The sequence below is a fragment of the Aptenodytes forsteri genome, unplaced genomic scaffold (genome assembly GCF_000699145.1).
Source record: "Aptenodytes forsteri isolate BGI_AS27 unplaced genomic scaffold, ASM69914v1 Scaffold50, whole genome shotgun sequence".
In the NCBI taxonomy this organism is placed as follows: domain Eukaryota; kingdom Metazoa; phylum Chordata; class Aves; order Sphenisciformes; family Spheniscidae; genus Aptenodytes; species Aptenodytes forsteri.
Window position 1 is genome coordinate 3952761 of NW_008795126.1, and position 11999 is coordinate 3964759.

At 35.4% G+C, this 11999-nt stretch overlaps 1 protein-coding gene across 1 annotated transcript; it reads right to left on the reverse strand.

Annotated features, from left to right (window-relative positions):
• Nucleotides 1-1870: 1870 nt before the first annotated feature.
• CENPN (centromere protein N) lies at nucleotides 1871-11917 on the reverse strand. The gene is made up of 11 exons (XM_009277340.2): nucleotides 11845-11917; nucleotides 11436-11617; nucleotides 10245-10290; nucleotides 7600-7656; nucleotides 7160-7236; nucleotides 5436-5612; nucleotides 4606-4707; nucleotides 3957-4014; nucleotides 3409-3521; nucleotides 2635-2758; nucleotides 1871-2339 (listed from the first exon to the last, which is right to left on the reverse strand). The coding sequence occupies exons 2-11, from the start codon at nucleotides 11604-11606 to the stop codon at nucleotides 2224-2226; spliced, it is 1041 nt and encodes a 346-aa protein (XP_009275615.1). The 5' UTR covers nucleotides 11607-11617; nucleotides 11845-11917; the 3' UTR covers nucleotides 1871-2223.
• Nucleotides 11918-11999: the final 82 nt, after the last annotated feature.

An 11999-nucleotide genomic window follows, 5' to 3' on the forward strand; every position in this document is an offset into this window, starting at 1 on the left:
AGCCGTTCTTCGGCAAAAAAAAAAAAAAAAAAAAAAAGAGAAAGATGGTGTAACCGATACCGGAGTACATGGAGCCAGAGCGTGTGAAAAAGCGCCCGTGCCAGCCTTCGCCCCGTTGCCCTCCCACGGGTAGATGGGGCATCTCCTCCACCGACCGGGTATTTTGCATTTATTTACTGATGTAGGCCTGCATTTTAAAGAAGCAATGATAATACACAGGAGTTTTTCCCCTAACGCTTGGCCAGCTAAAGGAAAAAACATACATCACCAATGCGGAGCCCACCCTTAACTGGGGAAGAGTTAGGTGATGGGCGCAGCTCCCAGGACGTGTCAAGACCTTGTGTTCACTGGACAGCCCCTGTCCTCTCACCTCCACGCATTCTGCTGTGATTAATAAATACATGCCTGCTTGCCTGGAACTGCTGTGTAGTTCCTAGAATAGCCTTGGTTACAGGAAGTTGGAGATTAAATGTATATCTGAAAAATCAGACACCAACTTTTCGGTTGTTAAAAGATGAATGGAGACTGCCTTTCCCGGAAACAAGAGGCAGAGACAGGCAGAAGGCCAGGTACTCACAATGTTTTAGAGTGTTTTGAAACTTCACCTTTATGGTAAATCATTATCGTCTCAGGCATTTAAGTTATTTGGGAGAGAGCATTAGGAAGAAGAAGTTGCACAGAGTGAAATGCGTACTGGAATCTTAACGGGTCTGACTCCTGGAAGGCTCTATGAGGGCAGGAATGAGAGCGCCAACACTTAATGTCTATCAGACACCTTGTGTATCACACAAAAGCTAGAATTGTTTCAGAATCCTGACATTAGTATTTTGTCAAACTAACATTTAAAGCACACAGGTGGAATTCCTAAAAATGTATCACTAGCAGATAGTCCTAAGCTAATTTCTTTTTATGTGTGCGTTGTACAGTGATGCCGAAAAACAGAACAAACCAAAAATCAGTAGATGTTAAGTCATGTTTCTAAGTCAGGGCAAACAAACTTCTATAAGACTTAATTTACACATTTATTTACAGTTTGAAAAACAAAAACATTCCCATACAACCTCTCGAAATATTTACACCATGCCATGAAGTTATGAAGACTGTCTCTGCACACTGACATACTGAAAGTGAATCGGGAATTCCATATATACAAGTTACATGCACAAAGTTTCCAGGTAACAGGATTAAAAAGGAAACACGTGTACACTGTAACTGAATCTTCAGATGAAATCCATCTCAAATTAAAAAGATACAACAAGTTACATAAAGATATCTATATAATTACCAATTACAATTTACCAACTCTAAAGAACCCCAGTGCAAAGCTGTTGTTTTGCATTAGTGAATGCTGCCATCTTGATTCTGCAATCGTTATGTCCCCAAGCACAAAAAAGTGGTAGTGTGCAAGGATTGCAGAAGGATCAAATCTTAACTGAAATATTCTAAAACATGGACTTCCTCAAAAGAAAATTATTGCCTGTTTCATTGTATTCCTCTAAGATAAAACTTCATAAGACATTAATGCCAATGGACAGAGGATTTTTTTATTTAAGTATTTGTTATTGGCTGTTGCCCTTGGTGAGTAAAAACACTGGATCTGAATTAATATCCATTAAAGCTGGATGGAAACTTCTTACTGACATCTCTATTCCGAGAGTCCCTTCTTCCCCATGCCCTGTAATGGTCTTCGAATATAATCTTAATCTACTAAGACAAAAACACGCCTGACCTGCAGACGGGTAGCCCCACTTATTTAAATGGGACTATTCACATGTTCAAAATGGGGCACGTATTCGGTTACACTGCTGAACTGGAGCCAAAATAAGGCGGCCACCTAGAACATCTTAGCCATCTACAGGTATGACAGTAAACTGAATAGCTACAGCTGTCTTATTGTATCTTTATTAAGCTTTAGCTAGCTTTAATTTCACAAATACTGTTAAAAATACAGTTAGGAGCAGTCATCACATTTACATGTAAAATAACCATGATCTCTGTTTAAACTTTGCAACTAGTGGTTTTTTATTATTTAAGGAAAGGGCTAACTCTTCTGTTAAAGACAAATGTGGAAAAATAATTCAAAGAAGCCATAATTCAGAAAAAACTTTAAGGTATTATCAAAGAACAAGTTAATTTTTAAAAATTTGTTTTAAAAGTTTATGAAGATTTAGATTAATACCAGTAATAAATGAATTGTATATTTCTCCATGAATCAGTTTTAAATTAAGGGCTTACAAATCTTTCAGGAAAGAAACCTTTTTTCTCTCTAATTTTAAAATAATTCCTAGCTTTTTGTGGTATACATGTAAGTAGTGGTGAAAGTGGTGCATCGGCCATACCTGGAGAGAGAGAGACAGATAATTATAGCTTAACTCAACCAATAGTTACCTTTCATAACTGTTATAAAACTAAAAACACAACTTGAGTATCTATGTACAAACTAGTAATTCTAAGAATAAACTGGTATGTATTTAGGCATAAGATTTTATAGTGGTAACATTTTTATTCTATTGAATTTCTACGTATTTCTAAACAAACTATGAAGGTTCTCCCTTGCGCAAGATACAAGCAGAATGTAAGATGACAAACTTAACTGCGGATTTTTCCTCCCTTGTATGGAGTTGGAACAAATACCTGCTGGTGCCAAGGATTTCAGCGATTCTAAAAGATGTGGACTAGAAAACTTGACCAGACATCTGAATGGTTCTTTTTCATCCAAAACATCCATTTTAGGATCACTTTTAAACATTGTCTCAAGCTGTTAACACAAAATTTAACCAGGGAGTATAAGCAATGAATATATTTTATTTATAGGTTATTATTTAAACATTACATTAAAAATGTAATATGTAATAAGACTGTATCTTATTCGTCTATTATTTGTAACATTAACATGATTCCAGCTGGAGGAATATTTTAATAAAATCAGAGGGTGCCACCATGTGGTAAACAGTTTTCTGCTGAAACAGGCAACTTGTTCAGTAATATTGTAAAACATTAAGTATCTCTTAGAATTTCCAATATATCTGTTCATCAGATAAAATCCGTGCAGCATCCAAGAAGTTAAATTATGGTGTTATACGTAGCGTGAGCTTTGTATGTACTTCAAATAACCCTAATTGCTCATGCTTCAACACACTGCTGGTCTAAGTCTACCTTTATTACAAAAACAAGTCAAAATGCTTAGTTCACAAGGCTGAAAGACTGAAACATGATCTAGTAGTCTGACCAAATCTCAATGCAGATCTGTTTCTTAAAGATACTTTAAACTATTTATTTTAAAATGTCCTCCCTAAAGTTTTAAAAAAAATCTAATATTTCTTCAATTTGCAATTTCATGTAGCTACCACTACTTTAAAATTACCAAAAAACCCAAAACAAAACAAAAAAGTTTGTTGCTTTTACTACCTTGTATTGTGCAAATTCGAGTTTTGGTTGGGGACCATCACCAAAAACTTCCTGATTCACTCTCTGTATTCTTTCTTTCTCATTTCTGTTTTCTTGAATTATCCTTAAATCCCCTGCAGGGGAAAAGAGTAGGGAAGAGATGAGAAAAAACAAAGACAACTTTGTCAGCTGATACAATGCTGTTTTTCTCATCAGGTGATTACTCCAGTGAAAATCTGAAAATAACAATTTTAAAGAATTCATCACGATCTTTTTTTCCATAAGCTAGTTGTCTCCATCATTTCTATTTTCAGTTCTTACCAGGAGAAAAGCCCAAGTTAATATGAAAGGAGATACTGGGCATTGGGTATTTTTGGTTTCGTAACTGTGTCCAGTGACAGTCATGAGGAAATATTTACCTCTCCTAGTGATAGCCAGTATTATGGCACCCCACCAGGGATGGATAATATAATGTGAATGTAACATATGTACATTTCCTATTACAAATCTCATTTCAGAAGCCAGCAGTAACACCATTCAAACTGCCGTTTAATTTAAAATATACATACCATTTTCTGGTGCCACGTTCCTTTCTTGTAGAGGTCTCGGATAGTAAGTTTGGAAGTTCTAAAAGGAGAGAGAGAAAAAAAAAAAGATTTTAGTTCACTTCCACTTTTAGACGCTGTAGCTGAAAAGAACCTTCCAGATTTCTTTTTAATTCTCATTCTGAAAGTAAGTCTTTTTACTTCTCATTCTGAAAGTAAGTATTGCAATTTTTGACAGTTACTGGAAGTCAGAAAGCCCAGCTTTATTTTGAGAAAAGAATGCCCGTCCTATGATATTTGTGAACATTGCCCTGTTTACAAGTTTTATGTGGACGAGCAGAGTAAATGCCCATTCTAATAGTCTTCAAGTCATTGCTCTAGGAAGCCTAGTGAAATGATGCTTAAAAAATCCTAGGACTGAATTGTTCATACAATTTTTAGACTGAGTTTAACCATCAGGAATAACAATACTAAAGAGTAGGTGGGATACCAAGTAATTACATCCCCATTGTAATGTTACCTTAATGAAAGGCTGTCCACCTCAGTAGCTCAATATTATTTTAACTTGATGGTCTCTTGGAAGAGGTGAATTTTCCCCCCTGCTAGGGGGTGAGAACTAGGCCTGAAACAAAAAGCAAGACTTATCTTAGGATGTACTTGTGAAGTGGCTCACCTGGCTATATCTCTTAAACACAATATCTTTAAGGGAGTTTAAAGAATGACTTCGAAGCTCCATTTCATGGATGTCGTGGTAATTGGAAGCAACAACCAGGGCCTTTAAATAAAAATCGAAATTGTTTTAACATCAGTCTTAATCATCACTGTGTTTGTAATATGGAAAAAAATATAGTATTTCTAGACATTGCGATGGTTTTGTTTCAAGGTAAGCAACTGCCCTTTAACTAGCAGGATTCTCACGTCTGAAAAAATGTTGAATAGACTGTTACTAAGCTTAGGTTAATATTTAAAAGCATTCACAGGATTAACCAGATAAGCTCTACAGCATTATCAGCTGAAAAATTAATAAATAAACAGATTAATAAAATAATTAAATTACTAGTACAGAAGTCTGCTAAATAGAGAAAAAAATGAAGGATTACCAATGCTGATCACGAGTTGACAGAAAATGTCTTTTAAAACTAATTAATAGCATTCCCTGATGAGCTCATACATTTAGCTCTTGAAGTTAACTGTGCTGATGTAATATTCTTCAATTTCTATGAGATAATTCAACTGAATACTGCCTAACACTTGGTTAAGAAATTAGAACAATTCAAGGTCAGCAAAAATCCCAATAAACTGAATTTATTCACAATGCACCATTCCAAAGGTCACAAAGATTGTTTTTTGCCCCATTTTTATCACGAGCTAAGGGAAAAAAAGACTACGTAAATTAGTAAATTACATTAAGTAACAAATCTTTACCCATCCTCTTAAAAGCTAACAAAATTATAGCTCTATGTGACTGCGGTGAAGTCAGGGTCTACACATTTTATTCTGTACCTGACATAGCAGAGGCAAGTTGCTCTTAAGCACTGAGACAGAAATGAAGACATAGGGAGTCTGTGAATGGTATACAACATAGCTGGTTTTGTACTGGTTTGGTTTTGTATATGGTGTTCCCCAGGCAATTCTAATCCAGACTGCATTATCCTCATATTCTCTAAAGTTGATGGTGACCTAATAGAAAAAGAAAAGCTTTGGTTTACCAGCACATTCAGGTGTCCAGAAAGACTTTGTTATCTCTTAACCCTGTGTTCACAAGACCCAAACATAATTTAGTACACCACTGCTTGAATAAGAAACAAATCCCACTAGTGTGGTCAGAATTGTATTTAAATTGAATTTCCACAGAAAAACAATAACCTTCCAAAGGGGGGGGGGGGAAGAATTGCCTTTCAAACTGTAATACAACTTTTGTTCCTGTTGATGTACATTTTCTTCTAAAGGGTGAAAATAAAAATAGCTTATTACAAAAGCCTTGATTCTCTCTTTTGGGAAAATAACAACACAACAAAAAGGTGTCAATTTAGATGGAGGGCTAGAGGCAATATTTCAAATATGTCCAATTTTTAAGAGACTAAACTTTTGATCAACTTGTGATTTTAGACCTGAATATAGTATTTATCACTGCTCAAGAATACACAATCAGAAATTTGAAGAAGATTACCTTTCCTCCTCGGTTACTTCTTTTTACCTTGACTCAATCTGGGTGACTTAAGAGTGGGAAAACATCCTTTAAAAAAACCAACCCTCCCTTTGACTGAGGCACATGTTGTCAAACTTTTAGTCCAACTAGGCCATAAACTGTTTAAATTGCTGGACCAACATCACTCCTCAAAGTTTTTGTGGATTTTTTTTTTTTTTAAATGAAAATATCGCAAAACTTTATTGTAATACAGTTATATGAACTGCAGCTGATTATCTGTTAGTCTGATTTGTATTTGTTGCCCTCTATAGTTGTCACTGGGAATCCTTTGTGCATCAAGAAGTGACACAGCTAACTAGACAGAGGCATTTTCTATTACCTTGCTTAAATGAAGCTGGTGAGCTAAGCAAGAAAAGGCTTCTGCAAAATGCTTAGTAAAAAGAGTGAGATGGTAGTACCTCCTTTCCATTTTTTTCTTACCATGCTCATTTCTGTAGTCCAGAAACTGCTTCTTGCTATCAACAGTGGTCTTTCAGTCATTATAATGTAATGAAATACCAGGGCCAAGTTCTCACAGCCACCACAAAATACCATTTCAAACCAGAACTAAAAGGAAATGGATACAATTTTGCTACTAACCTAAGTCATAAGAACTGAACTTCCTTGTCCTACTTACTGGCTACTTCAAATTCCCTCTATACTCTGCTTGATCTGATTTTTGTTGTTTGTGTATTGTTACTGGGTAACAGGACAAAGCAGTATCAACTTACCTAGACAACATGTACACTCAAATAGGGCAAAGATTTGATAGAAAACATAAACATACTGTCTTTCTTGAAGCCTGTCATATTTTAAGGCAAACTTAAATTTTATTTCACTCCAGCATAATTGTAAAGTTGCTAGAACAGACAGGCAATACATTTTTGCTGTTTCAAATGCAGTTCCTACCATTCCCAAATGAATAATTCCATTTAATTTTTGATGCAGACTGTAAGAAAAAAAATACCTCGCTAAAGTTATGAAAACAATCTATTGACACCAGAGCTGTGTAATAAATTTAGAATGGATTTATTCTTACATTTTTCAAGGCTGACCGAAGTCGTCTTTTAAATTTTTTTTTGAAATCTGTTAAGTCAAAAAATTCCGTTTCTTCCCCTGTTACACAAGAAAAACAAACAACTAGAATTGGGTTACAAGAACTAGTTCAGAGATGGTTTTAGTTTTGCTGAAAAAAAATTAAGCAGAAAAAGCTGAAGTTGCATAGCCTTATATGAAAAGCTGTATGTTAAATTTGAGCCTTATTATTGCTGTATAGAGAAAAAGTTTATATTTAATTAGTAGTTACTAATTTCTAATAATTGCTTGAGAAGATAATTAAAAGTATTCTAAAAACATTAAAGATATCTCTACTGAAAAAATCCATACTAGGCTATATTTGTGTTTAAAATATATGATATGAGGCAGCACTGCAGTAAGTTGCTGAGAACTGTGAGATTACAGCAAGGAAAAGCATTTTACCTGTTTTGTTCATCTGGTAAACACTCCACACTCTTTTGTTTGGGTAGATGTGGTTATCTAAGAAACATAGGAATTGCTCAATAACATAGGGCATTATCAAACGGTAATCAAAGGGACAAATATTTTTACAATACTTTTACGACCAGGTTATTTAAAAAAAAGATTACTTCTGATAACGCAATGTAATTTATTCAGCATTCTTAAACTACCACTCATAATAAACCTAAAAGCAAAATAAGTTTTTTAATAAAAGAGATGGGAAGATATTTTTTAATTCACTTAAGCAACTAATAAAGGGTGTATCTGAGGTTCAATGTTTAAAGAAGGATTTTACCTAAAATGACCAAAACTGTCTAAACTCAAACTAAGATGTGTAGACTGTTAAAAGAAACCTTGAGATTTAAACTATTATATAATCAAGTTATTAATCAATATTGGAGTTAGAGTTCCACCTGGAGTATTTGCCGATAATTTTGCCCATGTCACTCCCTATTGGAGCACGATATTACTGATTTTAGGGTTTGGTGCATACTGGAGACAAACATACCTCTCTCTATTTATAACTGTGTGCTAGACGTGGCTTACCACAGTTTACATCTGTTTAGACCTCAGAAGAAGCAAACATGCTTTTGTTGATTTTCAGCTTTTGAAATTTTTTTAAAAAAATGTTAGATCCAATGAGACTCATCACCTGAAATGTAATCTGTTTACACCAAATGCATCTATACCTCACTAGGGCAATCGCTATATAATTAAGGGCATTATCAAGTTACTCAGAAAAAGTATGAAGATGTTATTTTTATTCATTTTTTACTTACAAATTATGTCTAGGACAGCTGCTTGCTTTATGTCTGCAGAATTTTCCTGGAAAAAATAACAGTGGATGGTGAACTGCAGGTCCCGAATGTTCTACCACACTGTTTAGTAAGTGAAAAAGATCAGTATTGGTAGTTTAAATTACATTGCACTGAAGTCCACAGCATGTACGCTCTCCTCAAAGACAGCACACCTGGTCCCAATGTGCACACAATACAGTTTTGAGAAATCAATAATGAACGCTATTTCAGCAAGGCCTAAGTGTTTCTGCACAGGCAGCAAGAAGAACGTTATCCTTATAGTATGATGTACAAGCAATTAGAAAGTAAAATTAATGGGTATTCATGACATTATGCAACAGTGACTAATATTTCACTGTCAAGAATTTTAACATGCTCGGTTCCTCCTTATTTAACTTTTACAGCATGAAAATATTTTTAAGAAACTTTATGACACTACTTGTTACAGATAGGAACGTTTCAGAAACAAATGCTATTTTACAATGACATTTGCTATCTTACAAAAATAACTGAACAGTTTCTTGCCTGCAGTTTGATCTACACCCCATGTAATTAATCTTTGAGTATGAAATTCAAAGGTAATGATACAAAAAGCTATAGAATTTAAGAGATATCAGTAATAAGTGTATCTATCTGGGTTATGATACTATATATAAAGACTCCTAGTACACCAAAATCAGAGTACGTAAGGAGGAGATCAGAAAACCTTTTTTGCTTACAGTACGCAGAACGGAAGAAGTTCTGGCCAAGGAAATTTTTAAAAAACCTGAAAAGTCTAAAAGATATAAACTACTGCTATCATTACTCATACCAAATAGATTTAAATTAGCACTATGTAATGAGTGGACATCTCAGTCAATGCCTTTATTTTACACTTTAGAAATACACCCATTTCTTAAAGGTTTAACACAGTGAGCTTTTATCTACCTTGTGCAACTTAGAGCTCAAAACATGTACTTCCATACTCAGTAAGGGTCGATCCTGCACTCCTATCAATCAGACAAAATTGATGGTATTACCAGCTCAGCTTTACATTTTCCAGACTACAAACTGCTATTTGACGCTGTGTTCTGGCCAAAGAAAATTCATTTCTTCTAATCAAAGGGACAAATATTTTTACAATACTTTTACGACCAGGTTATTTAAAAAAAAGATTACTTCTGATAACGCAATGTAATTTATTCAGCATTCTTAAACTACCACTCATAATAAACCTAAAAGCAAAATAAGTTTTTTAATAAAAGAGATGGGAAGATATTTTTTAATTCACTTAAGCAACTAATAAAGGGTGTATCTGAGGTTCAATGTTTAAAGAAGGATTTTACCTAAAATGACCATAACTGTCTAAACTCAAACTAAGATGTGTAGACTGTTAAAAGAAACCTTGAGATTTAAACTATTATTTAATCAAGTTATTAATCAATATTGGAGTTAGAGTTCCACCTGGAGTATTTGCCGATAATTTTGCCCATGTCACTCCCTATTGGAGCACGATATTACTGATTTTAGGGTTTGGTGCATACTGGAGACAAACATACCTCTCTCTATTTATAACTGTGTGCTAGACGTGGCTTACCACAGTTTACATCTGTTTAGACCTCAGAAGAAGCAAACATGCTTTTGTTGATTTTCAGCTTTTGAAATTTTTTTAAAAAAATGTTAGATCCAATGAGACTCATCACCTGAAATGTAATCTGTTTACACCAAATGCATCTATACCTCACTAGGGCAATCGCTATATAATTAAGGGCATTATCAAGTTACTCAGAAAAAGTATGAAGATGTTATTTTTATTCATTTTTTACTTACAAATTATGTCTAGGACAGCTGCTTGCTTTATGTCTGCAGAATTTTCCTGGAAAAAATAACAGTGGATGGTGAACTGCAGGTCCAGAATGTTCTACCACACTGTTTAGTAAGTGAAAAAGATCAGTATTGGTAGTTTAAATTACATTGCACTGAAGTCCACAGCATGTACGCTCTCCTCAAAGACAGCACACCTGGTCCCAATGTGCACACAATACAGTTTTGAGAAATCAATAATGAACGCTATTTCAGCAAGGCCTAAGTGTTTCTGCACAGGCAGCAAGAAGAACGTTATCCTTATAGTATGATGTACAAGCAATTAGAAAGTAAAATTAATGGGTATTCATGACATTATGCAACAGTGACTAATATTTCACTTCCAGGAATTTTAACATGCTCGGTTCCTCCTTATTTAACTTTTACAGCATGAAAATATTTTTAAGAAACTTTATGACACTACTTGTTACAGATAGGAACGTTTCAGAAACAAATGCTATTTTACAACGACATTTGCTATCTTACAAAAATAACTGAACAGTTTCTTGCCTGCAGTTTGATCTACACCCCATGTAATTAATCTTTGAGTATGAAATTCAAAGGTAATGATACAAAAAGCTATAGAATTTAAGAGATATCAGTAATAAGTGTATCTATCTGGGTTATGATACTATATATAAAGACTCCTAGTACACCAAAATCAGAGTACGTAAGGAGGAGATCAGAAAACCTTTTTTGCTTACAGTACGCAGAACGGAAGAAGTTCTGGCCAAGGAAATTTTTAAAAAACCTGAAAAGTCTAAAAGATATAAACTACTGCTATCATTACTCATACCAAATAGATTTAAATTAGCACTATGTAATGAGTGGACATCTCAGTCAATGCCTTTATTTTACACTTTAGAAATACACCCATTTCTTAAAGGTTTAACACAGTGAGCTTTTATCTACCTTGTGCAACTTAGAGCTCAAAACATGTACTTCCATACTCAGTAAGGGTCGATCCTGCACTCCTATCAATCAGACAAAATTGATGGTATTACCAGCTCAGCTTTACATTTTCCAGACTACAAACTGCTATTTGACGCTGTGTTCTGGCCAAAGAAAATTCATTTCTTCATAAGAATGTTTTTTTGATGGTGCTTCAACATGTGTCCTATATGTCACTGACAGGCAGTTCCCGAAGGAAAGGATTACCTCACAAAGTTGAACAACATCTTGAGAAATGTTCTCCTTTATCTGATGGAAGTTTATGGTTTGCAGCTGTGTCTCAGAGAGAAAGCCCCATTTCCGTAGCATTGTCTTGATTTCATCTCGTGGGATTTTTAGTACAGTTCTTCGGATATACTCAGCAACAGTTACATCCATGATGAAGCCACCTGAAAAGTTGAAACGTTAAAGAAGTTGAGACCAAGGCACAGGCAGGCTCAGGAGACTTGGTCTTTTTGTAAGGGGTACAAAGCTGCACCTAGGCACGACTAGCAGAACATTGGCATCAGTCCTAAGCGTAGCACTACCACAGATTTCAGCGGACACCAACGACAGCGAGCTAAAATGCTTTCTACAATAACTTTTCCCCAAGCCCTCACAAGCTTCCCTCACCGACCGAGGCCTGGCGCGAGCTTCTAGAGAGGGATGGGCCGCTGGCCTCACCCAGGGCTGTTACTGCCTGTCCGGTCCGATGAGTCTCCAGGGGACCTCAGACAGCGGGCACGGACGCGAAGAGAACCGCGGAGCGGAGCGCCGCGACCCTACCTGCCC

Bases quoted from the DNA above. Each gene is read 5' to 3' on its own strand.
- CENPN (XM_009277340.2), bottom strand. From the start codon at position 11,606: ATGGATGTAACTGTTGCTGAGTATATCCGAAGAACTGTACTAAAAATC. The intron at 10,291-11,435 runs GTAATCCTTTCC...TATTTTTTCCAG, and splicing joins ATGTTGTTCAACTTTGTGAG to GAAAATTCTGCAGACATAAA. The intron at 2,759-3,408 runs GTAGTAAAAGCA...TTGTGTTAACAG, and splicing joins TCGAATTTGCACAATACAAG to CTTGAGACAATGTTTAAAAG.